The sequence below is a fragment of the Amphibalanus amphitrite genome, unplaced genomic scaffold (assembly GCF_019059575.1).
Source record: "Amphibalanus amphitrite isolate SeventyFive unplaced genomic scaffold, NRLGWU_Aamphi_draft 000544F_arrow, whole genome shotgun sequence".
In the NCBI taxonomy this organism is placed as follows: Eukaryota; Metazoa; Arthropoda; class Thecostraca; order Balanomorpha; family Balanidae; genus Amphibalanus; species Amphibalanus amphitrite.
In genome coordinates this window covers 82,210-106,051 of record NW_024882038.1, presented here as the reverse complement: position 1 = coordinate 106,051, position 23,842 = coordinate 82,210, and the positions used below count along the sequence as shown (strand labels likewise).

The 23,842-nt window shown below is 47.0% G+C and overlaps 1 protein-coding gene across 2 annotated transcripts; it reads right to left on the bottom strand.

The window, feature by feature from the left end:
* Positions 1-6,322: 6,322 nt before the first annotated feature.
* LOC122393617 lies at positions 6,323-13,907 on the bottom strand. 2 transcript variants are annotated; one of them, XM_043389832.1, is made up of 6 exons: positions 13,824-13,907; positions 10,950-11,045; positions 10,334-10,438; positions 9,987-10,112; positions 9,517-9,624; positions 6,323-9,096 (listed from the first exon to the last, which is right to left on the bottom strand). In XM_043389832.1, the coding sequence occupies exons 1-6, from the start codon at positions 13,876-13,878 to the stop codon at positions 8,990-8,992; spliced, it is 597 nt and encodes a 198-aa protein (XP_043245767.1). In that variant the 5' UTR covers positions 13,879-13,907; the 3' UTR covers positions 6,323-8,989. The 2 variants fall into 2 exon arrangements, with proteins under 2 accessions (XP_043245767.1, XP_043245766.1); XM_043389831.1 differs by lacking the exons at positions 10,950-11,045; positions 13,824-13,907 and having other exon boundaries at positions 10,334-10,457.
* Between the last annotated feature and the right edge of the window lie 9,935 nt (positions 13,908-23,842).

Genomic DNA, 23,842 nt, shown 5'->3' with positions numbered 1-23,842 from the left:
TGCGGCGCGCGCGTGTGCGTGCGCGTGCGTGTACGTGTGTGAATATGTGCGTGCGTTGCGCGTGCGAAGCTTGTGTTGGTGCGTGCATGTGTTCTTCTGTATGCATTTGCATATTCTTTTTAGTGACATTCATTGGGAATGCGCGCAAGGTCCATCTCAAGTGTTTACTTCAGTGCGGAACGTTCCAATAATGCCTACAAATCGCACATCAAGGTTATAAAGAAGGCTCAAGCTGAGACATTTCATAAATTCATGATCGCTGAGCTCATGCAGTCTTGATCGACGAACCCGACTCGCTCGGACTCGTCTTACAGGAGGGGGAGGGTGGCGATACATTGGGTCTGAACCAGCCTGTCACCGGTCACTGGCTCTGGTGCCGGTGTCGCTGACGCCAGCTACGGTGGCCAGAGCCGGTGACGGCTCGGAACCCAACTAATTGTTCATATCCACGTTTTAGGACAAAGTAAGATCCTCTTTATCGGACGGTTGGCTGCTGATTGGAACGGCTGTTCTCATCTTATGCCGAGCAGAAGCGTACGCTGCTTGTCGCCCCCTCCAGCTCGACTGCTCCTTGGGCCTCCTATAAGCTGCGCGCCGTGTAACATAACTCAACCTCCCTCACAGCCTGTGCATGCCCGCAGTTCAGCGTCGTGTCTTTCCAGCTCACCAGCCGTAACTCAAAACCGCACGCCAGCGGCGGTGTTAGTGTCACTGACCACGGCCCCCGCCGCTTTTACCGAAGGCGTTACCGAATCTGGGGGTGCTACTGCTAGGGTACATCCGTCATCCACGTGGTGTGATTCAGCCCCGCATATGTGGCACGTGTTTCCACGTATAGCCTCGGCCCGACCCATTAGTAGCTGCCGCACTATAGTGCGGCCTATAGGCCGACCGCTGGCACTCAGATCCCACAGCACCTCTAGTGCCCGGCTCGGCAGGACCCCTAGGTATTGGTTGACCTGACTTGACCTGACCCGACCTGGCCTAAATGCAATAAAGACATCATCTGTGATCTAAACTAACGTGATATTCGTGATCAGCGCCCCGAAAACCCCATAGCAGCCACCCTTTACGACGTTCTAACAGGTCCCGATTTTCCCGACTTTTGGGTCATTGCCCTGACCTGGAAGGTCATCCGATGACCTAGGACCTTTAAATTGGGCATCATCGGCTTGCTCTCTTTACGGGCAACACGCTCGTTTTTTCCGCGAAGCTCTAGCTCAATCAGGGGCCAAACGGGAGGGGGGGGGGGCGTAACACGCCAGGGCTGAAGGAATGGCGTTCGGGGAGGAGCAGGCTACCGGTCCGAGGCTGCGAGCTACATTACAGTTAGGTGGGGCTGGCAGAGGGGTAGCCGTTCCTGTAAACCCATTAAACATAATGAATGTGTAATAGGTACTCGAAACTCCTTCATTTACGACGCCTCGCCGGGATGCCTAACCCTCATACATAACCATGCAGCGCTGCCGACCGTCGGAGCGCCGAAGTCTCCAGTGACGTCACGTAATGTTAAAGTTTTCGGGCGGCAAAAACCCCGGGACGGTTTTACCTTCTCTATACGGCCTTGAGTGTGGTATTTATTTTACCATATGGTGCACGTAGTTGCAAAATGAGCCTTCTCAAAACCACGCTTCTCACCAGTTTCTTAGGATTTGACTTTGGTGATGACAATTAAGATTGTATTGAGTTTTGTTATTAAAAATAAAAAGTAGGGAAACGTTAAGAAAAAAGTGAACAATGTGTGAAGAAGTTGAAGCCTTACTTCGAAATATCAGTTTCCAGCTCCCCTTATATCGTGTTCAACATCAGTAACCGTGGAATCGTGAACATCAAAATGAAGTAAGAAGCACGGCACGGTAACACCTGGGCCCTGTTCATGAACCCCGGCGGTCGCTGCGGCCGCTGCGGTCGCTGCGGCCAGCCGGGTTGTTACGTCACAAAAAGGGGCGGGGCTCATGTAGTATGACGAATGTATGACGTCACCTTGCTGCGGCCGCTGCGATCTCTGCGGCCGCAATCCAGCGACCGCCGAGCCACAAGAAAGTAATTGCACTGAACTTGGCGCATGAAGTCAAAGTGTAGGCTGTGTTGCCATGGAGACGATGTTATAAACAAATTCATTCCGTCCGGTGTGGCATGCCATGATACCTAAAAATTAGATTAATGCTTTAATATGAGATTTAATTTTAGACTTTAGTTATTTGTGCTACGATTTAATGAAAAGAATACCAAATCATTTATGTGACCCACTTACAAAAATACAGAAACACCAGACGGCCTTGAGAAACGCCCTTTTCATCACAGGAATGGAATACACAGATAGAAGAAGCGCGTGGAAACTATTGATTAGTATTAATCGTCTCAAGCGCGCAATTATCGGAAACTATTTCGGCAGCAGACGTGTTCATGGAACGCTGATTGCGGTCGAGTGGGTGATGACGTTTCAAAAATGGGCGGAGCTTAGAGCCTGCGGCCGGCCGCAGCGGCCGCAGGGTTCATGAACAGGGCCCCGGAGCTGTCAACACTGCCCTGTCGACTAGTCCAAAATGACGTGTACCTGAATGAAAATTTGATTATTGGCGTTTATTTGCGTTTCGTACCTACGGATAGATATCGCCACATGGCCCATCAAAGTTATCCCGTCTTCTGGGCAACGCAAAGATAAAAGAAGCATAGCTAGAAATGAGCTTTGTAAGCAATGTTGAAAGGCGGGTCAATGACCTCAAAACAATCTGCTGGGCCCTGTTCATGAAGTCTGCGGCCGCTGCGGCCGGCCGCAGGCTCTAAGCTCCGCCCATTTTTGAAACGTCATCACTCACTCGGCCGCAGCAGCGTTCCATGAACAGCGTCTGCTGTCGAAATAGTTTCCGACAATTGTTTACAACTGAAGGACACCGTTAGATAATTTGTTTACAAAATCGTCTCCATGACAACACGGCTTGCGCCTATTTGACTTCAGTGCGCCAAGTTCAGTGCAATTAGTTTTCTTGAGGCTCGGCGGTCGCTGGATTGCGGCCGCAGAGATCGCAGCGGCCGCAGCAAGATGACGTCATACATTCGTCATACTACATGAGCCCCGCCCCTTTTTGTGACGTAACAACCCGGCTGGCCGCAGCGACCGCAGCAGCCGCAGCGACCGCCGGGGTTCATGAACAGGGCCCAGGGCCCTGTTCATGAACCCTGGCGGTCGCTGCGGCCGCTGCGGCCGCTGCGGTCAGCCGGGTTGTTACGTCACGAAAAGGGGCGGGGCTCATGTAGTATGACGAATGTATGACGTCACCTTGCTGCGGCCGCTGCGATCTCTGCGGCCGCAATCCAGCGACCGCCGAGCCGCAAGAAAACTAATTGCACTGAACTTGGCGCACCGAAGTCAAATAGGCGCAAGCCGTGTTGTCATGGAGACGATTTTGTAAACAAATTATCTAGCGGTGTGCTTCAGTTGTAAATAATTGTCGGAAACTATTTCGGCAGCAGCCGCTGTTCATGGAACGCTGCTGCGGCCGAGTGAGTGATGACGTTTCAAAAATGGGCGGGGCTTAGAACCTGCGGCCGGCCGCAGCGGCCGCAGACTTCATGAACAGGGCCCTGGTATACGAAAAATGACCACGGTCCAAAACCGTTTCCCAGATACCTAAAGCATCACAGTCTGAGCGGGCCGAAAGCATATACCAACATTTTCCGAACGCTCGTGCCAATACTAAAGAGATACTCCACCATATGGTAAAGACTCCGCTCGCTTCGCTCGCTCCGTAAACACATCTTTAAGCAGTGAAACTCCTAACATGGTGACATAGAGAAAGAAACGTTTAACCCGGCAGTTGCTGAGGTATTTCGCCACCCACCACTTGCTAGGAGGGGGGGGGGGGGCGTTAAACGCCCCCAGCCGATAACCCGAGAACCAATAGGCACAGCGAGACGCACAAGGCGGCAAACGAAAGAACGCGACGAGACGCTTCAGATGAGTACTTGAATGTTGAATTTCGAGTTCACAGGTCAGGTCAAGGTCAAGTCGAACACCTGAAATAAGGCTTTCAGTAGCATGCGTTTTAGAACCTCGTACTGGGTGTCTCTCGTCATAAACTCCGTCACGACTGTGCACAATCTTTCATATACATGTCACACGAATGGCAGATCCATGTAGGGGTCAGTTAGAGCACAGGTCAGGGCTAAGGTCAGGTCAACCGGGTAAGAACAAATCCCCAAAAATAAAAGTTGGCATTAACAGCATAAGACACATGTCATATGGGTTCTTCTAGGCGTAGACCACGATGGTGACATTCATTTTATCATAAGAGTGTTGTTTGGTCAAAAAGTTCAATTTTAGAAATACATTAATCAATCATCATGGTCGTGAAGCTGTCACGAGAAATTGCAAAGATTCAGTTAAAGATTTTCTATAAAATGTAGAACGATAATAGTAAATCAAAGACAGCCATTTGACTGTGCATGGTATCGGCAGGCTAATGGCGTTTACCGCATGTCCGTACGTTTGCTTTGTGATTTTATGTTTTTTTTTTACCCGGCAGCCGCGCCACCAGCCGGCCGCGGGGGAGGTGGGGGGGGGGGGGGCAACTAGTTGCCCCCTTTACTTCTCCAACAATATCGTCAGAATGCGAACAGATAGACTAAAGCGAAACTCTGCACACATTGTCCTGAATAACTAGCCGAGTTTGTGTCTAAATTTGGTGTCAATTTCATTTGAAATGACGTCACAGTGACGTCAGAAACCCAATCGTAGATTGCCGTTTCTTACTTTTCTCACGATATATCCGACATATGAGACCGAGAATATAGGACCGATAACTGATCAGGAACTAGTTGAAAGTCTACTTCGATGTGTCAGGATGACAGCGGGTGCTGCTTAGTTCATTTACCGTTGAGTTTCATGCTCAGTGACATCAGAAACGCTTCATACAGGAAAAGGACAAAATTTTATGACGTCACTGTAACAACATCGAAGGCTAAAAATCCTAAACTTTTAACTAATATAAGATAAGTATTCATTTAACACGCGCAGTGGAAGGGGGGCGGATTTCGCCCACCCCTCCTGTTTTTCGCCAATAACTCGCGCCGCGAACATAATATAAATGTGAAATTTCGGCTAGCTGTCCAGAATTGAATTGCAGATCTTCTCGTGTAAGAAATAAAATCGGTTCACAACTTTTCTAGTAATAGCGGTGTAAAGTCAAACATCCTGCCGCCGCGGCGGCGCGGCGGCCGGCGCGGCGGTAGCCGTTACGCGCCGCCTGAATTGTAGACTGTGCCGGGGCGGGACGGTTCCGTCCTTACATCGCGCTCCTTACCGCTGATTATATTAGATTCACGTCAAATTCGGTGAAAAGACTGAGAAATGTACAGGCAATCATATGGTCAAAGAATTTTGAAAATCGGCCGGTTTCAACTTGAGTTATGAGTGTGTAAACACAAAATTGTGATTGCCGCGTTTCCCGCGTCGGCCGATCCCGCTTCAGCCGGCGACATCTTACCCTTAGCAGGCTTCTAACTGCCATATTTATTGTTGGATTATCTAGAAATTCATTATACATACTCACAAATGTTTGTTCTTTCGTATAGTGAAAGAAAAAAGTAAATCGGCCGGTAACTTTTTGAGTTATCGGCGTGTAAACGCAAAAAAGTCGCTCATATGGCAGATTTGACCACATTTGACCTCATTTGACCTTGAAGATACTGACCTAGGGTCATGAAATTCACACACAATAGAGTTCCTCATGGCCTTCACCTACCCTCCAAATTTCGTCTTTCTAGCTCCAGTGGGAGCTGAGATCTTAGGGGGGGCGACATCCGCCCCCCCTTCCACTGTGCGTAGTACTCGCAACCCTTCCACTGCGCGTGTTAAAGCTACACCAAGTTTCAAGTTCGTATCTTATCAGGTTTCGGAGATATCACACAAAACGTCGAAGGGGCAACTTAATGCCCCTCTTCCCCCCCCCCCCACACCCAGCGGCTTGTGGGTTAAACGTATGCCATTTTTGGTCGAAATTTTCAAATCCTATTATTAACAAAACCTCGCTATCTCAAAATATTCAAACATATTTTTTGGAAACTTTTATTTTCGCAATAAAATTCGATCACCTGCAGGTAACTAAAATTTGGGCGCTCCGCTTTTTTTCAGCTATAGTGTGGGGAAAATGTGGGGGTGTGGATCGTTCCCTCAGTGACTCGCGGGCCGATGAATACTACTTCCTAATAGTGAGCAGCGATGAATCTTATGCTTTCAGAGCACATAATAATTATTGCCGAATTGCCGATATATTTATTAGGTGATGTGGGAGCGCAGAAATACCAATGGAAACACTTCAAACCATTAACCATGTTCATTTATTCAGAATCGCATCTCAACATCAGAAAAACGTCCGGCTACACATTCAATGCGAAACACTTTTACATGCGTCAATAAAGTTCTGTTTAAGCACTCCTGGCCAATGAGAGGTAACTGTGAACAAATGTCTTTTGAAGAACGACTAATCAACAACAACAACAACAAAAAATGATTATATGGAACGCGACTTAGAATAATCAACACGTCATTTGTACATCATTATAAATACCGGTTAGTGATTTCACCATCTCTGCAACTTTCGCTGGTTTAGCAACTTCGCTGGTCTAGCACGGAGCCCTTTTTGAACAAGGTTTTTTCTTCCCTCCGTCATCCTTTCCTTCATCATCGAACAAGTTAATGATGGTCAACTGTTGAGCTCCATGACCATCGCTGACTTGATGAGCGTCCAAACTGGGCCGCCGTCCTCCTCCACCACCGCCGCGGCGTCCACCACCACCACCGGGGCGACCACCGCCACCACCGGGGCGACCGCTTCCATCATGGCTGTGGTCATCATCGTGATGGTGATGGAAACCTTGGAAGTTGTGATGATGGTCATAATAATGATGGTGACGCCGGCGTCCTTCGAGACTGTTTCTGATCTGAGACACTTGATCGCTTGTTCGCACCTCGCCGAGGTAGAATCGTTCCAGCATGATGTTGAAGACGTCCAGGCGTTCCTCTAGCATCCTTTGCAGGTCGCGGAGAAGTAGAAGCGCCTGGTCAATGTTGGCACGAGCCGGGAAGACGGCGATGCGCGCTCGCTCGTCAGGAGCTACAGAGAGCGGCACATTATCGTCAGCGCGAGCTTCTGCTGGTCTGAGGTCGGTTGAGTCTGTAGCGGAGGGCTCCACGCCCTCGTCTGGCGAGTGAAGATCCTGCAGGTCAACAGTGATGTCCCTTACATTATCGAGAAGATCCCGGAAGTCGTCACTGAAGCGTGCGAGAAGTCCGGGACTGGTAGGGAGTTCTGAATCAGCATCGCTGGTAGAAGGAGTCCAGTTCTTTGGAATGGGGAACCCAGAGCCTTCACTATCTTGAGCGGGATTGTTTGATTGAAGTTCCGAGTTTTCATCCGTTGGGTTGTCATCACTGGTGATACTGACAGCGTCTTGCGTCTCAGTGTCCTGGCTGTTGGATGCACTGTTCACATTTTGCTGGTCTTCCTGATTGTAATGCTGCTGTTCTTCAGAAGAATCATTGTTCTTCATGTCAGAGTCGATGTCATCCTTCTTGAGGGCAGCTTCTTCTTCTTCGTCACTGGCTTCTTCTTCGTCTCCATCACTGGCCTCTTTTTCCTCTTCATACGATTCTCCTTTCTCTTCAAAAGTGTCATGCAGTATTTTATGCATTGTACTCAGCTTCTCACGAATAACATTCATCTTCTCAAAGACGTTTTTACCGTCTCCAGGGCTGCTTTGGATGTCTTCAATCGAGTCATCCGTCTCCAAATGAGCATCTTCAGAAACTGATGGTTTTTCGTTCGGGACGGCATCCCCCAGGCCCACACTCTCTTGGGCCGGCTCTGGCGAGGGCGTGTCAACCTCCTGCAATGGGTACGCAGTGCTCGGCCACGACTTCAGCCAACAGCACAGCAGCAGCAGCAGCAGCACTGGCTTTGGAGAGGTCTTCATGGCTCCGTGCCTGGCAGGTGACTGCGGCGGGAAGTGAGGCGGGCGGTGTCGAGAGAGGTGGGCCGGGAAAACAGCCGCGAGGCAGGTGGGTAGCCGCCGGGCACAGGGAAGACGGGTAGCTGTGAGGAGGGTAGTCGGGCCGCCGGCGCATGGAGGGAGAGAGAGAGAGAGAGAGAGAGAGAGAGAGAGAGAGAGAGAGAGAGGAGGAGGGAGGGAGGGAGGGGGAGGGAGGGAGGGAGAGAGAGAGAGAGAGAGGGAGGGAGGGAGGGAGGGAGAGAGAGAGAGAGAGAGAGAGAGAGAGAGAGAGAGGGAGAGAGAGAGATTGGTGGAGGATGATAGGAGAGAAGGGTTCAGTGACCTATGAGAAAGGCAAGGTAACGGAGCGTACATGCTGGAATGATTCTCGTTGTTCTACCATTGTGGATTCGTCAACCGGGCCAGTTCGTAATACTTAAGGCATGGGGGAGATACGCGACGCCTCATGTTTGGCCTTCTGGGTTATTTTAAGCTTTGCTTGCGTGCTATTCGTAACGCAAGAGAGTTTCGAGAGCCTGACCCTCTCCAGTGTCGCAGCATAAAAAGAAAAAATGAAAATTTACGGATGTGAAAAAATTCTAGATTTTTACGTAAAATCCCCATCCTCTCAGTAGATCTATCAGCATTATTACCATTTGCATCGCTCTTAAAATAAAGCAATGTCAAACTGTCTTCGTCTGCCACCCTACTACCAGGCTCGTGATATCGTGGAAATCTGTTCTCCAAACCACTTGGTCGTTAGAAATGCTGAAAATGCCCAATAAAATATGTATGCATTTGATGATACCGATATATCACAAAAATCGCAACGTAAATCAATGTTTGCAAGGTAACATAAAAACAGAAATAAGCAACATAAATACACACGAAGCACACAAAAGTAGCAGCGTCACTGGTGTCTTCCAACCCGTGCTATAGGTGCTGCTGGGTCGTTATACCAAGCATGCGTTTAAACATGTTTGTTATACATATCGCCCGTTTAAACACAAGTCCTGGTGACGGAGCCGTCGGGACCGGTGGTCTGCTGACATGTTTGCGCTCCCGGACAGTTGGTGCCCCCGTACTGGCACTCGCTAGCAATGGTCCCTGTGGAACACAGCAGATGACGTCAGAAGGGGTACAGATGACGTCGGAGGTGGTACCGATGATGACGTCAGTGTGGAGCCGCCGGAATGGCGCATTAATCTGCCTGGTGCTGGGTTGCCACATTCATTTCTAAAACATACCGTTTCACGTTTATTTAATACCTCGTAAACTTTTATGCTTGTATAACTACCTAGCGATGCGTGTCAGTCGGGCAACCGTTCACATATGTAACGATAATTCATTATTCATCCCTAAAACACCACAGGCAACAGCTACACTGCGTTCTGCATTGCAATCACACTACATATCCAAGTGCATTTCCCTACGGAAGTTCTGTCCCCTCATAATGACCCCACTGGCCTTCCTCACGCAGCCGACACAGGTTGCAATAGTAACAAAGCCATAGGACAACCAACTAACCGAGTTTGGAGCGCCGGCGGCAGCAGAGTCCCGGTAGGAAGTAACACTGCACACAGTTTCGGTCGCTGTCGAGGCCACAGATGTCACCGAATGTGTCGCAACTGGGCTCTGGAGAAAAAGAAATGTGATTTTAAAATTATACACATGCATAGGTATGTCTTAAAGGTAGGATTTAGTTGTTCGGCTTATGAAAGCGTAAATGGAAAAACGTTGAAACGTCGAATGTGCTAATCGGACGTACAAATGCATGCTGCATTCGTGCTCAGAACTCATGCATAGCTGAAGCTTTTAAGAAGGTTACTAGAGCTGAAATGTTTATGATACGAGTGAAAGCATAACTGTAACTAAGTTGATAAATGCATAGCATATGATTACAATAGAAAAAAAGAGCACTTTTCGCTTATGAGAAGCGAATGAGCCGAGATAGGTATTGCCAAGCAATAGCAATAACAAATTTGAGAGGTACTTACGTGGCGTAGTGAACTGACACTTGAAAACACCCTTTATTTTCTGACAAACTTTTCCGTCTGGACAGTAAGTGCCGGTCTTCCATCTGTGGTTTTCCTGGTACCGCTCCCCGCAGTATGGGTCAGAACCTGAAGAGAATATCAAGAGTTTGGTATATGTATGTATTTTATTGCCCCATGATACATGTAGGCATAGTGAAGGCACTTGTGCCCCAGTCTTTACCCAAATAACCTGTAGTTTTCAATCCACAAATGTCAACGGCAAAAAAGGTGAGTCATCAATAACATAACCAGCTTAAGTTAACAAGTTTTATTTAAAGAATACGGCGAAAAACAGTCCAGTGTCTTACCGAGGAGGTCGGCTCGGCGGCAGCAGAGCTCAGAATCCCGCAGGTAGCAGGGGATGCAGGCACGGCCCGAGGCGCACGTCTGCCCCAGCGTCGTGCACTGGTACTCTGCAAAACATTAACATCAGCCTCGGGAGCCATGGGCAGTAATCGCCACACCATGTGTGGATTGTCCATAACGGTAATACATCCCATACATACATCATAGACCTATGTGAACAGGAAGTCACACATGCCTACAAAAACGAGGTGAGTAAAAATATGTACCTATTTTATGTAAAGAAAATATTAAAAACACACGTTGAAACACACCTAAGCCGGTTAAGTTATATTTAGTGGCTTCAATTGAGACGGGTATACTGTACTTTATACAGCCTAAAAATAGTTTCTTTACAAATTACAAAAGGAGCCTTTATAAGGTTCCTTTTTGATTCGTAAAGGAAGCCTTGTTAAAGTTTCCGTTTTAAGATCTCGGATTCATAGTTGCTCAGTGTTGCTCAGTTGCTCTCGGATTGCTAGTTGCATAGTAGCTCAGTGCCACTCGTGTTGAGATTTACTATAATATAAATTTACTGTAACCTAATTGAATGTAGATGACAAATGCAGTGATTGAGCTTACCGACAGTGCCCTGAGGCCAGACACACGTGTTTCCCTGACATATCTTGCTATCGGGGCAGTAGTTACCTCCCAGCGGGCACGGATCAGAGGCAGCGCCTGAAAGAAAGTCAAAGATCCACATCGGTCACATTCTAAAATAATATTCGCATTCACATTTAGATGATTGAAAGCTCAATGTGTGACAACTTAGTCCGGTATTTTCATATAACATTGTCAGGATGTTCAAATATAACGGGTGAGCACTAAAATTTTGCACAAACTTTGTATGTCTATAGAACATTAATTGCCTAATGTCCGTGAAAACAACAACTACCAGGTGAAAGGTTGGGAAAAATACTTTCTGTTTATATGCAATATAAGCTGTTTTGCCCTGCCAATCGTGAACACGGAGCCAAAGAAGAAAGACGCGTTGTTAAAAGGGTTGGCGAAACTTAACGAAAAAATCGTGAGCTCGGTAAACCGTTTAACGTAAGGCACTCCGTGGCCGGAAAACCAGGGATTTTTTACATCGGGTCCTCTTCAGGAAGATCCTGAGCATGTTCGGTTCAACTAAAAAAACAAGTTTCCGTAGAAAATAATTGTGTGGCTTGCCGTCAGCGAAAGAGGTGTATTTTAGCCCTTCTTCTGTCAAAGCGGAGGTGCCCTGGGTGGTCAAATCTACCGAAAACAGTGCGTGACCAAGATGTTTGTCCTCTTCATCGAAGAAAAACATAGTGGAGACGAAATTATGTTCTGGCCGGAACTGGCATCGTGCCATTACGCTCGTGAGACGCAAGAGGTGCTCCATGAGAGCATACCGTCGGTGCCGAAGGGTGACAGCCAGCCATGCTGCCCACTGAGTGCATACATCTGAGACCCATGTGGAGCGTCAGTGGTCTATGATTAAGGCCAAAACATACGCAGGAGGCTGGAAAGCGACGAATGACACCCAGCTCATTAGGAAAATCTAGAAGGGTATCAGCTACACGGACCAAGAATTAGTGCACAAGATGATGAAGGGGGTACCACAGCGCGTGCAACACGCTGCACGTGCAGGAGCCAATACCTGCGTCCACTAAGCAGCATGTGAAAGCGGAGGTACAGATCTCCAGTCTATGAAAGTTGTACGCTAATCTGCTGAATATAATGTGATTTATAAACAAATGAATGTTGTGCAAAATTTTAGTGCTCACCCGTTACCTAAAGGGACAAACAATTACGATTTCACCCGTCCTTCGAGATGCATAATCTTATAATATATATTCTTATAATATTTTTTTTTCAGGCCTCCCTCCAACAACGGGCACTTGTGTTCCTTTTACAGGAGGGCTCCTCCTCCTCCTGGCCCTTGTTCCCCCACCCCCCAGGCTACGGCTGAAGTGGGAGCCTACCCCACACCAGGTGACACAGCCGGGGACGACGCCGCGGAACGGGCGGAACCGGGAATCGAACCCCAACCAGGCACCGCCCGCACCGCGGGTCGACGCCTTAACCCGCGCCCGGCTGGGGGTCCTGGATTTCCACGCCCTGCTGGGGGGGGTGTTTGAACACCCCCCCTTCTAACTCGGCTCCTGGGCCACGTAGCGATACGCGGAAGGCGGCGTTCGAAAGAGCGTCAAAAATAATGAGGAAATCACTTCGGTCAATTTTTTGGTCAGGTCAAAGGTCAGGTCACCAGAGGTCATTGAAGGCAAAATTTCGCCGATTTCCAGGTCGAATGTCGAAAATTTCCAAGAAGCCAACGCATACCTCGGGAACCAATAGAGCTACAGCGCCGCGGAAAAGCGCATTCGATAGCCCTATTAGCGCCCTTTCTGAGTAATTTTCTCAGATTTGACCTAACGTCAACGGTTTTGCCTGCAGGGGGCAAAAACTGCAAAAATAGCCGATTTTTTCGGAAACAGTTTTTCTGCAATAACTTTTGACCCAAGCATTGTACGAGCTTACTTTTACCGGCATCGTGTTCCTCTCGTCAAGACGCATCGAATGAACTATAACTTGACCTTGAAAGGTCAACTTGAAAATTTGACCTCAAGTCAAGGTCATGACCTGACCGGAAAGGGTCATGTTGCATATCAGTCGATCCGTATCGTCGAGCTGAACACATCTAAGGCGTTTTCATCGCTCTAGCATGCCTCTATCAAAGGTTATTTGCGAAAAACTGTTAGATACCATTCGTGACCTAAGATGACCTCAGGGCATAAACAGGGGTCACAGACACCATTTTCATGTTCAGTGTGTCTAAACCACTTGTAATTCAGTGTTTGGGAGTGTTTATAATGTCTTTCGTCCAAAAGAGGCGCATTTCAATTTTCTCCCATTGACTTATAATGGTGAGGTCGCAAAATTGACCTGACCTTAGGTCATCGATATCAAAATTCTGAGATATACATTTTGTACATGCTATTGCTCTTAGCAATCGCTGAAAGTTTCAAAGCGATCGGTCACTCGGTGTAGCTATGACAGACATTGAAACTTTTTATGAGGTGAGGTCACTTCGAGTGACCTGGTGACCTGACCTTGAATGACCTTGGTCTGAAATTTTCACAACATGTGTAGAATTGATGTATGATAAGGTGTACCAAAAACGGCGGCGCTCCGCGCCGCCGTTTTTGAGATATTCGCGAAAAACCACAAGGGGGGTGTTCAAACACCCCCCCCCCCAGCAGGGCGCGGGTTAACCGACTGCGCCACCAGGGCCACATATAAAGCAGGCAGGACTCGAATATTCTTATAATATGAAGCAGGCAGGACTAGAATATCAAATATTCCCTATAAACGTATTGCAACGTTTTGAAGCATCACCTGACCTCAAGTCTTGAAAAAAAAACTCAAAAGAAAACAGGCCATAAAGTAGTGCCATGAAGATTTGAGAATACTTTTACCCAAACCTACCTGCCACCCCGTAGACAGTTGCGCACAACTGCGCCAGTAAGCAAACTACCTTCATATTTGTAGTTGCACCTTTACACTTCCGATACTACCGGTTTCGGGGCCCTGACGGTGCCTTATATTGGCGGGCAGAGTCGCAACACTTTCGTTGACCAATAGGAATCGAGGAGTAAATGCGTCACCACCTGCCATGCTGCTAAGCGATGTTGGCGAGGGAATCCTGTGACCTTGGGTTTTCCCCACCGTCAATACGTGCTGTGAAATTCAATGACTTCTATGTAACCGCATTACAGGGAGAGCCTTCAGAGCTGTTACGATGAAAATAAAACAATTTGTTAAACAGCACTGGAAAAATGACTGCATAATTTAATTTCTATTTAACCGTGTGTAGTGTACCACTCAGCGAAACTTCTTTTTTGCATGCTCAGCTCAAGGATAGTTATCTGATTGCAAATCGATTCACATAACAATCATACACTCTTGAAGGACACCTAAAATTGTTGTTTCTGCGGGAATATGATTATTGATTAAGTATGTAATTACTATTGAGCTATTTTATGGTTAACTGCAGATATGAGGAAGGCGAAACCAATTTATTTATTTTCAAAGGAATCAAGACGTAACAAAAAAGGTTATACGTGAATCTACTTTGTCTATCAAATGGCTATCTCGTTTTTTTTTGTAAATTTTGGGCTTTGGCCCAATTTTTCTCAAAAACTGATTTTTTTTTGGAAAATCATTATCAAATCCAAAATTTTGAATGTATCAAAAAAACGGAATAAATATTAGAGAAGTGGTCTATGTGCACCTACATACCAATTTTTAGAAGAATTGGTTCAAAAATGTGTGAGTTATTCAAAGTTTTACGACGTCACGACAAACAAATTTTTGAAAAAAAATGAATTTTTTGGAAGTTCTTGACCTCGTACGGAAACAAAAATAGCACCATTCGAATCACCGTAGAAAACTGCATCAAATAGACACCTATTTAGGTCTTGACAACCAGCTTCAAAATTTGACCTCACCTGACCTGACCTAGACCTGACCTCGACCTGAAATTCATCCAGATGTGGTCCATATCACTTATTGAGTGTGCCTCTTGAATTCTATGAATAAAATGACCCATAAAACATGTGTCGCACATGCCCTTTTCTATATTTCGTTTTTGGTGACCTGATCTGACCTTCACCTTGACCTTTGCATGATATTGTATGCAACGAATATTGTCTTGGTAGCCTAAGAACATGTTTTGGGCAATCAGTCTCAGTCCATTCTTCGGCAACTACGGTGCAAGGCCGATACTTTAGAAACTTGCATTTTGTACCCTTGACCTGACCTTGACCTGACCTCTGACCCACTTAAGCAAAAAAGGCTCTTAAGATCCGCCTTGCTGAGAGCTTTCGATCGCTGTTTTTCCCGTCTTTCTACGACCATCGGTTCGGAAGTTAGACTGGGGCTGGGGCAGAATTTGCACTCCCCCCCCCCCCCCCCCCCCCAGCAGTGCGCGTATTGCTGAATAGCCCAGCGGGGCACGGGTTAACAATCCTCCTCAGCCAATGGCGTTTGGCTGAAGGCCCAGTCACGTGCTATCCAAATGGGACACTTAGCCAACCATTACCTGCTGGTGGGTGGATAGGCGTTAAGCGCCCTCCCTCCAGCCCATCATGGCTTCTGAACCAGCAGCCACTGTACGATGTACGAGGCGGTAAACAAACGCTCACTACGAAACCCTTCTGATTAGCAGTGAGTCCTGTCAAGCAAAATTTTAGAGGTCGTGGTTGAGGACAGGGTTAGACCAACTACCCTGGAAGTCGGTTTAATGTGGTAGGCATTAGTACCCAGCTATCCAGATTATCCAGTTTATGGGAAGCATCTCTTATCATAAACTCGGTATTTCTCCCTCTCTATCTCTCTCTTTCCCCCTCTCTCTCTCTCTCTCCCCCTCCCTCCCTCCCTCTCTTTCTTTCCATTAAACATTTGCATGACTAGTGGCAATCTCCGCAATGACATCTTGCATGTCAAAGTCGGGATTGACTGATATTGCACTGTTAATAGCGTCATATGAGAGTAGATTAGATTCTGATCTGTGTAACACTTGCGGTTGGCGGGTGTCAATGCAGCATATCAAAACCCGGATATCAGGTGTACCATGAAATTGCACATCTGAATTTAGAGCCGGATCCTCTGCAGATGTGAACTCCACCTAATTTCATTTTTATTTTCCAGTTTACACTTTTGCTTTTGTCACTACGTTTGTGCTTTAATCAACATGGTGATTCTCTGGTGAACTATAATTTAACATTACAAGGTGCACATTGACCATCGGCTATGAATACCTTAGCCTATCAGAAAATATAAGCTGTGAATGTAAGTTTTGAGTGAATATAAGTCGGAAACATAAGTTAGCCTGCCGTATTGAATTCAAAATACGGCGAGTCGTTCGGCGCCATTTTCAGCGCTGCAATTCGACTCGGTGAGTCACAATGTGCTGCGCAACTTTGGGGACTGTGACCTTTGTTGACTCATGACCTTTGTTGAGCAGCAGCAAGTGCCGCCGAATGGTTTAGGGCAAGTATTCTGTACCCCAAGGGTTCTGTCGTGTGCGAGTTTCAATTCGATCCGATACGTCAAGAGTGTTGACTGAATCGAGGCTAACTCTTGGCTAAATCTGGGCTGATTTCGGCTGAATATGGACCGTTTGGACATTGTCATGCCAAAATTACATCTCTCACACACACACTTCAGAAGTTGAGAACCTGTTCACCTACTGTGGGCTCGCCTTGACACCGCAAGGAACAGGCAATCTACGCGACAACAATTCGTCTGAACTGCACAACGCAGTACTCAGCGCCTCAGGCGACTTATTATCAGTCGGGTCACACAGTCTCATCGCAGTCCAGTCGTGCGCAGCCTAGAGGAGAAATGTGACGCCTTCCGTACCTACTGCGAACTAGCCGTGGAGGCCAACCAGTGATCGTACAAGTGTCTCTCTAGTGTATCCGTAAATGATCAGATGAGGGGATTCGGGGAAGGAATTTGTTGGGCTGTCAACAGCTCGCGTGGTTTATTCATTAAATTTTTTCCGCTGCCTACTTGTGAAATATTATCCCTCATAGGTACTCTGTGCAAGGCTTTTCAGTGGTGACCATGTATAAGTGGCCGAGCGTGATTAGAATAAATTGTCATTACCCTTAGACTCTCCTTGCACGACCGTTAGCATGACTGGTGGTCAATGCGTGATTTCCCCTCGTAACTAAAGTGGCGCATCTCGTGCAATGCCTTAGTACGGTGCAGTGCCTTATGTCCAAAGCCTCTTTTCCCTTTTGGTTCGTCGAAAACTGTCCTGTATCGGCATTTTTTTAAGATGGAAAGGGCTTAGCAGACCGATCAAATAAAAGTCAGGACATTGCTAGCAAAAATCAGAGAGCATTGAATCGATATTTGTGGAACTGTGGTTATGTTATCAATGTTGAAGTAGAACGCCTTGTCATGAGTGCTTTCGTCGTAAAAGTTGCTGTTGTGTTCTCGTATTATCCTTTCTCCGATATGCCACTACCGGCAACCAGCATGACAAGCCTGCTCCAGTCGTTGTAAAGCCGATCATGATACATTTTATTGTAAAGGCTGAACAGTGTAGGTACACAAACAACAACGAAAAGGATAAGAACAAACAATCTTGGTGAGTTCATACAAGGACAGCCATCACCCTCAGTGGTAGACAACTTTGCCAAGTGTGGTAGTCATTAGTCAATAAAAGTGCGATCGATTATCACTAATTTTATCTTGCAAGCCACGTGTCCATGAAAATGAAACCAGAAACACTTGGTGAGCCGGTGCACAATAACATTCAGATTTCGGGAACTTCTGACAGGTCACTGACACGGAAAGGTCGCCTTTCACCGCCCACTGCAGCCACGGTGGTATGAGTTGGCCTCGCGTCATCCGTTACAGGAGACATCCCTCCCCCTGACACATACTCTGAGGCCTGCGCTCAAAATCCGTGTCGGACCAAAGTTCATGTTCGAATCGGTCGAGGTTACGTCACTCATGGCACGAGGAACCCGATCGGGTTGTCTGTACGCTGCAAAACGTGATCGGTGTTGTCAGGTGAACCTGTGGAGGAGACTTCAGAAATGTCGATAATCATGCATCAAATTTTAACCCGCGCCCCGCTGGGGGTCCTGGATTTCCACGCCCTGCTGGGGGATGTTTGAACACCCCCTTCTAACTCGGCTCCTGGGCCACGTAGCGATACAGGAAAGGCGGCATTCGAAAGAGCGTCAAAAATAAGGAAGAACTCACTTCAGTCACTTTTTTGGTCAGGTCAAAGGTCAGGTCACCAGAGGTTATTGAAGGTCAAAATTCACCAATTTGTAGGTCATATGTCGACAATTTTTCAACAAATCGACGCACAGCTCGGAACTAACTAATAAACTAATAAAGCTACAGCGCCGCGGAAAAACGCATTTGATATCCCTATTAACGTTCTTTCTTAATGGTTTATCAGATTTGACCTACCGTCAACGGTTTTGCCTGCAGGGGGCAAAAACTGCCCAAATAACCGATTTTTTCGGAACCCGTTTTTTTTGCAATAACGTTGGGCTCAAACCTTGCACGAACTTTCTTTTACCAGCATCGTGTTCCTCTCGTCAAGAAGCGTCGAATGAACTATCACTTGACCTTGAAAGGTCAACTTGAAAATTTTACCTCAGGTCAAGGTCATGACCTGACCCGTAAGGGTCAAGTTGCATACCAGTCGATCCATATCGTCGAGCCAAACACAACTAAGGTGTTTTCATCGCTCTAGCATGCCTCTATCAAAAGTTATTCGCGAAAAACAGTCATATGTCATTAGTGACCTGAGATGACCTCAGGGGCATAAACAGGGGTCACGGGTGCCATTTTCAAGTTCAGTCATCAGTGTATCAAATACACTAGTAATTCAGTGTTTTAGAGTGTTGATAATGACTTCCGTCTAAAAAGGCGACTTTCAATTTTCTCCCATTGACTTATACCTAATAGGGAGGTCGCAAAATTGACCTGACCTTAGGTCATCGATATCAAAATAACAAGATCAAAATTTTGTACATATTGCTGCTCTTATCAATCCCTGAAAGTTTCAAAGCAATCGGTCACTCGGTGTAGCTTTGGCAGACTTTGAAACTTTTTATGTAGTGAGGTTACTTGACCTGACCTGGTGACCTGACCTTAAGTGACCTGGGTCTGAAATTTTCACAAAATATGTAGAAAAGATGTATGATAAGGTGTATAAAAACGGTGGCGCTTCCCGCCGCTGTTTTTGAGATATTTGCAAAAAACCGCAGGGGGGTGTTTTTACCCCCCCCCCCCCCAGCAGGGCGCGGGTTAAAAAGGGCGCATATGATAAATACGCAATTGCTGCTCTATATGTGAAAGGCTGTTGATATGATTGCATACAGACATACATACATGCATACATACATACATACATATATGTATATATATATATATATATATATATATATATATATATATATATATATATATATATATGCTACGATATGCAGTTTTTTACATAAATTGACTATTACTGAATGACCACCTATAGGTATGCAATTTCTCGATATATTGCTGGCTAGCAAGTAGCAAATGTTAACACGCGCACCGACGGGAGGGCGGATATCCGCCCCCCCCCCCCCCCCTGAGGTTTTTCGCGAATAGCGGGAAAACTGCGGCGAAATTTGGAACGACTCTTTTCTCATCAATTTTACACATTGTGTGCAAGTTTGAACCTCCTAACTTTTAAGGTCAGGTCACCAGGTCACTTTGAATGACCCAACCTCAAGTCACTTTTTTGCAACTTTGTCACCGTGCCAGAGCTACAGTAGATGTCGGAGGCCTTTGAAAGTCGCAGGATGTTATAAGGTCATTAGAAGCTACAATTTTTATGTCTCGGAATTTTGATATCGGTGACCTAAGGTCAGGTCAATTTCTCGACCTCCCCATTATAAGTCAATGGGGGAAAAATCAACTCCCTGTTTTTACCACTAAAACGGGTCAGAATGGCCCCATATACTATACATGACTTCATATACGATCAACCTTCACTACCTTGAGGTCTGTTTTGCTGTTGGGCAGCTGTAAGGTCATGTGACGTCATCAGGTCACCAAAGGTTTTTTTGCCAATAACTCCGTACAGGAACAAGATACAGCCGCGCGGATGGTCTCATTGTGTTCAGCTTGTCAAGACGCATCGAATGATATACATGATGACCTCGAGGTCACGTGACCTGAGGTCAACCTTTGACCTTGACCTTTCGAGGTCAACATATATATCATTCGATGCGGATTGACGAAAGGATCACGATGATACCCTTAGTTTGTTCCTATCTTGACTAATTCGAAAGTTATTCGAGAAAAACTCTCCATATCTAGCGCCACCGTTTTGACTTTTTTGACCCTGTGACGTCATCTTTGACCTGACCTGAAAATGACCTTTGTAAAAATTGTAGACCTTATCCGTGCGTATCCGATGCCGTTTACCGCTTGTCGCTACCTTGCTTCGTTCTCGAGATCTCAGGGGGGGGGGGCGGTCATCCGCCTCCCCCCCCGTCGGTACTAAGTTGGCGCAGACCCCCGTCGGTGCGCGTGTTAAATTTAAATCAATTAAGGCGTTCTTGATAGTTGTAGTTCATGTTGTTGAGCTCGAACAGTGCTAATGTTTTTGGTTGATGATATCCTAACTTTGCTTATTTTTATTGGCAGCTTTCAGAAGGCATCCGCCTTCCTTCATCAGCTTGTCTAAAGCGCTAAAAATGCATATAAAGGCGAAGAAAGAAATCAAAATGAGTTGTGATAACCTAAAAAAGAACGCATTTGATATCTTCACACAGTTACTTCTTGTTGCATGCGCATTTGAAAGGGAGACATTTTTAGGTTAGCAGGACGCATTTTTTGGCTTTTTATATGCATTTTTACTCTTATGTAGCACAGATAAGGAGAATCAGAGTCGAAAACACGACGCAGGAGCATTGGAATATGGGTTTTGTAAACTCGCAAACCGTTTGAATCTGAGTGAAAATCAGGGCGTAATCAAGACACCAGCATTCACCGACTGCACATTAGTGACTGCGCCGTTTGACCCCCCCCCCCCCTCCCCATAAGTGCGAGGGTTAATCTTGAACTATGTTTTACCGTTTAATATGGAAAAGACTCCAGCGGTGTTATCTCTGCTTCATTTCCACACTCCCTATCGTCAGCACCTGTCCATCTTTCTTGTTCACAGCTCACACTGTTTGTGTGCACGGCCACGCCACTCGATGTCCGGCCGTTTCGGGTACTCCACTAGGGGTATACGACCCCCGGACTGTCCGTTTGAGACTCTGTGATGCGGAGCCGTGGAAATTTCAGACAGCTCCGGCTCCGGCTCCGGCTTCGGAGAAAAAAAAATCGACTCCGCTTCGGCTCCTGGTGAATTGTCATGGCGGCTCCGGCTCCGGCTCCGGGCAAAATTGCCGGCTCCGGCGGCTCCGGCTCCAGCTTTGGCTCCGGCTCCGCACCCCTGGTTTGAGTGGGTGGGTGGTCTGTCCCATCCACCGGGACACTGCCGTCCCACCGGGTGGTTCCGCCACTGCGACGCACCGTCGCGTCGGGTTAGTCGGTGCCGGTGGTACGCCAGCCAGTCCATTGTCCCCCCTCCCCCCTCTTCCCCGGAATGATCCTGACTGCCAAAACCGAACGGGCCCGACTGCCAAAACAAGCAAGCACAGTTGTGACCGTGCTTACTGTGATACCAAGCCTGTGCTGACCTCTCGCAGCCTTGCAGTGTTGAACTATGTTCTCTCACCGCGGGGGTGGTGTGGACTGGTACTGCAGGAAGGGAGTTGCTGGTTCAGAGTTCAAAGTTCAGACGGACAGGGGTCACCTTGGCGGCCCCGACGGCAGCGGCCGGACGCTCTATCTGCACTGTTCCGGTCCCAGCCGGAGCCTGGTGCAAACATCATGAGCTGCAGAACCTTGTTTGAAAGGATGTCTCCGAGGTGCGTTTTTTTTTTTCTTGTGAGCGTCAATGTTGAACTAGATATGTCACAATCACGTTGCGTTTAACACAGGGCCTTGTCCAAGGAATTTTCACTGGGGGGGGGGGGAGGGGAGGGGGCAGAGACTGAAGGAGTCAAACCTAGGGTACCCCCAAACCTGTTTTCTCACCGGATTTAGGCCACTTGTTTTTCGTCACAGCCCTGAGACCATGATTTAAAAGAAAAGAAAAAAAGCAGGCAATCCGAGCCATGCTTTAACCCACGCCCGTATAGGGTGGTGGTGGGGGGGGGGGGGGGGGGTGAACGGACCCCCCTCTCGGTTTTTCGCAAATAACTCGCGTAAAAAGCGGCCGATCGCGACGAAACTTTCATTACCCTCGCGATTATCAATTTTACGCCTACCCTGAAAATTTCATGACCCTGACCCCAATGACCTTGACCTGTGACCTACTTTTCGAGACCATGTTTGGCCGGAATCGCGATTCGGCGAATGTCGGCTCGCATTAGCCGCGCGTTTGCAGTCTTTTCGTGGTTTCAAGCGTTCAAACATGGAATATGATGTTGCTCCTATGCATAAGGGTGGGCGTCAAGGTCACCGAAAGGTCAGGTCAGGTCATTGACCTTTGATGACCTCGGTTCACTTTTTCGAGTTTTACATGTTCCTAGGCTAGTTGTTTGGAGTTGAATTCGAATTTAGCAACCATTTGAACATTTACGAAGTAGTTTTGGTGCCTTCGTAATATGCTACGAAGCTGTCAGAGGCGGTTGCCACCTACTACGAATACCCGGCAAAATCCAGGGGCGTAGCCACCTTAGCGGACAGTGCGGAAAGTCCGCACCATTGTTTATGGGCGCCAAAGGCGCCCCCTCTCTGTCCTCTTTTAAGTACCTATATATTTGCCTCAAACGGCGCACCACCTCTGAGAAACGTTACACAAACGGCTCTCTTGCTACCAAGGCGCCCCTTTTTATCGCATGGAGGCGCCCCTATAAGATTCATAGGCGCCCCTCTTTCACATGTAGGAGCCAGTCTCTTATTCACCCCATTCCCGTAGGCAATGGTGCCCCCTTGGGCGATGGCGCCCCCCTTGAGGGATGGCGCCCCCTAAAGGTTTGTCCGCACTAATTTTTTTAGCGTGGTTACGCCCCTGATTTTTAGCTTTTTAGACAGGCTGATGAAGGAACACAGATGCCTTCCCAAAGCTGCCAATATAAATAATTAAAAGTTGGACAACCTTTGCCAAAAATAGATCGTGATAATTATAAACATAGTATTTTGTAGTTAGGGCCCGTAATTCGTTCCATCGTTCTGCGTGGCACTCTACGCTCTTGCTGCAGTTTTTGTGTGACAATACAGACATGTGCATGGATCCGAGTGATGAATCTATGATCTCAGTGGATCTCGAGGCAAATTGCAGGTTCGGATCTATGATCCCATCGAATCCGGCGTGAAAAATCTATCCTGGATCTATGATCTCACAGGATCTGACGATAAACCAAGAACATGGATCTATGATCTGAGTGGATCCCACCATGCACAACATTTGAAGCCAGGTGTTATATGGCAATAAGTGCCATAAAACTGTGGATTATGACGTGTTATCACATAAAATCACTAAACGAGAGCGTTTGTGAGTTGCAAAGAGTGATCTTTTGGGATTTCTGTGTTGACCAAAAATAAATGAGGATCTATGATCCCACTGGATCTCGAGTAAAAATACTAGACTTGGATCTATGATCCCTACGGATCTCTCGATAAATTACAGAGCTGGATCTATGATCCCAACGGATCCGAGATCAGGATCCGTGGGATCAGATCCCAGATTCATTTTCTCGGATCCATGCACATGTCTGTGACAATATCCTCATCATCATATATGCATGAGGTGCATACTTTCCTCTATTCTTAGATATGTAACATGCATTATATTTGCATGGATGGGTACCTGAATAACCAAAATATGAATCACTTCATCAGGATAAATCAAACACAACACAACTAAA

Excerpts from the sequence above, each read along its gene's own strand:
- LOC122393617 (XM_043389831.1), bottom strand. The coding sequence starts at position 8,364 with ATGTACGCTCCGTTACCTTGCCTTTCTCATAGGTCACTGAACCCTTCT.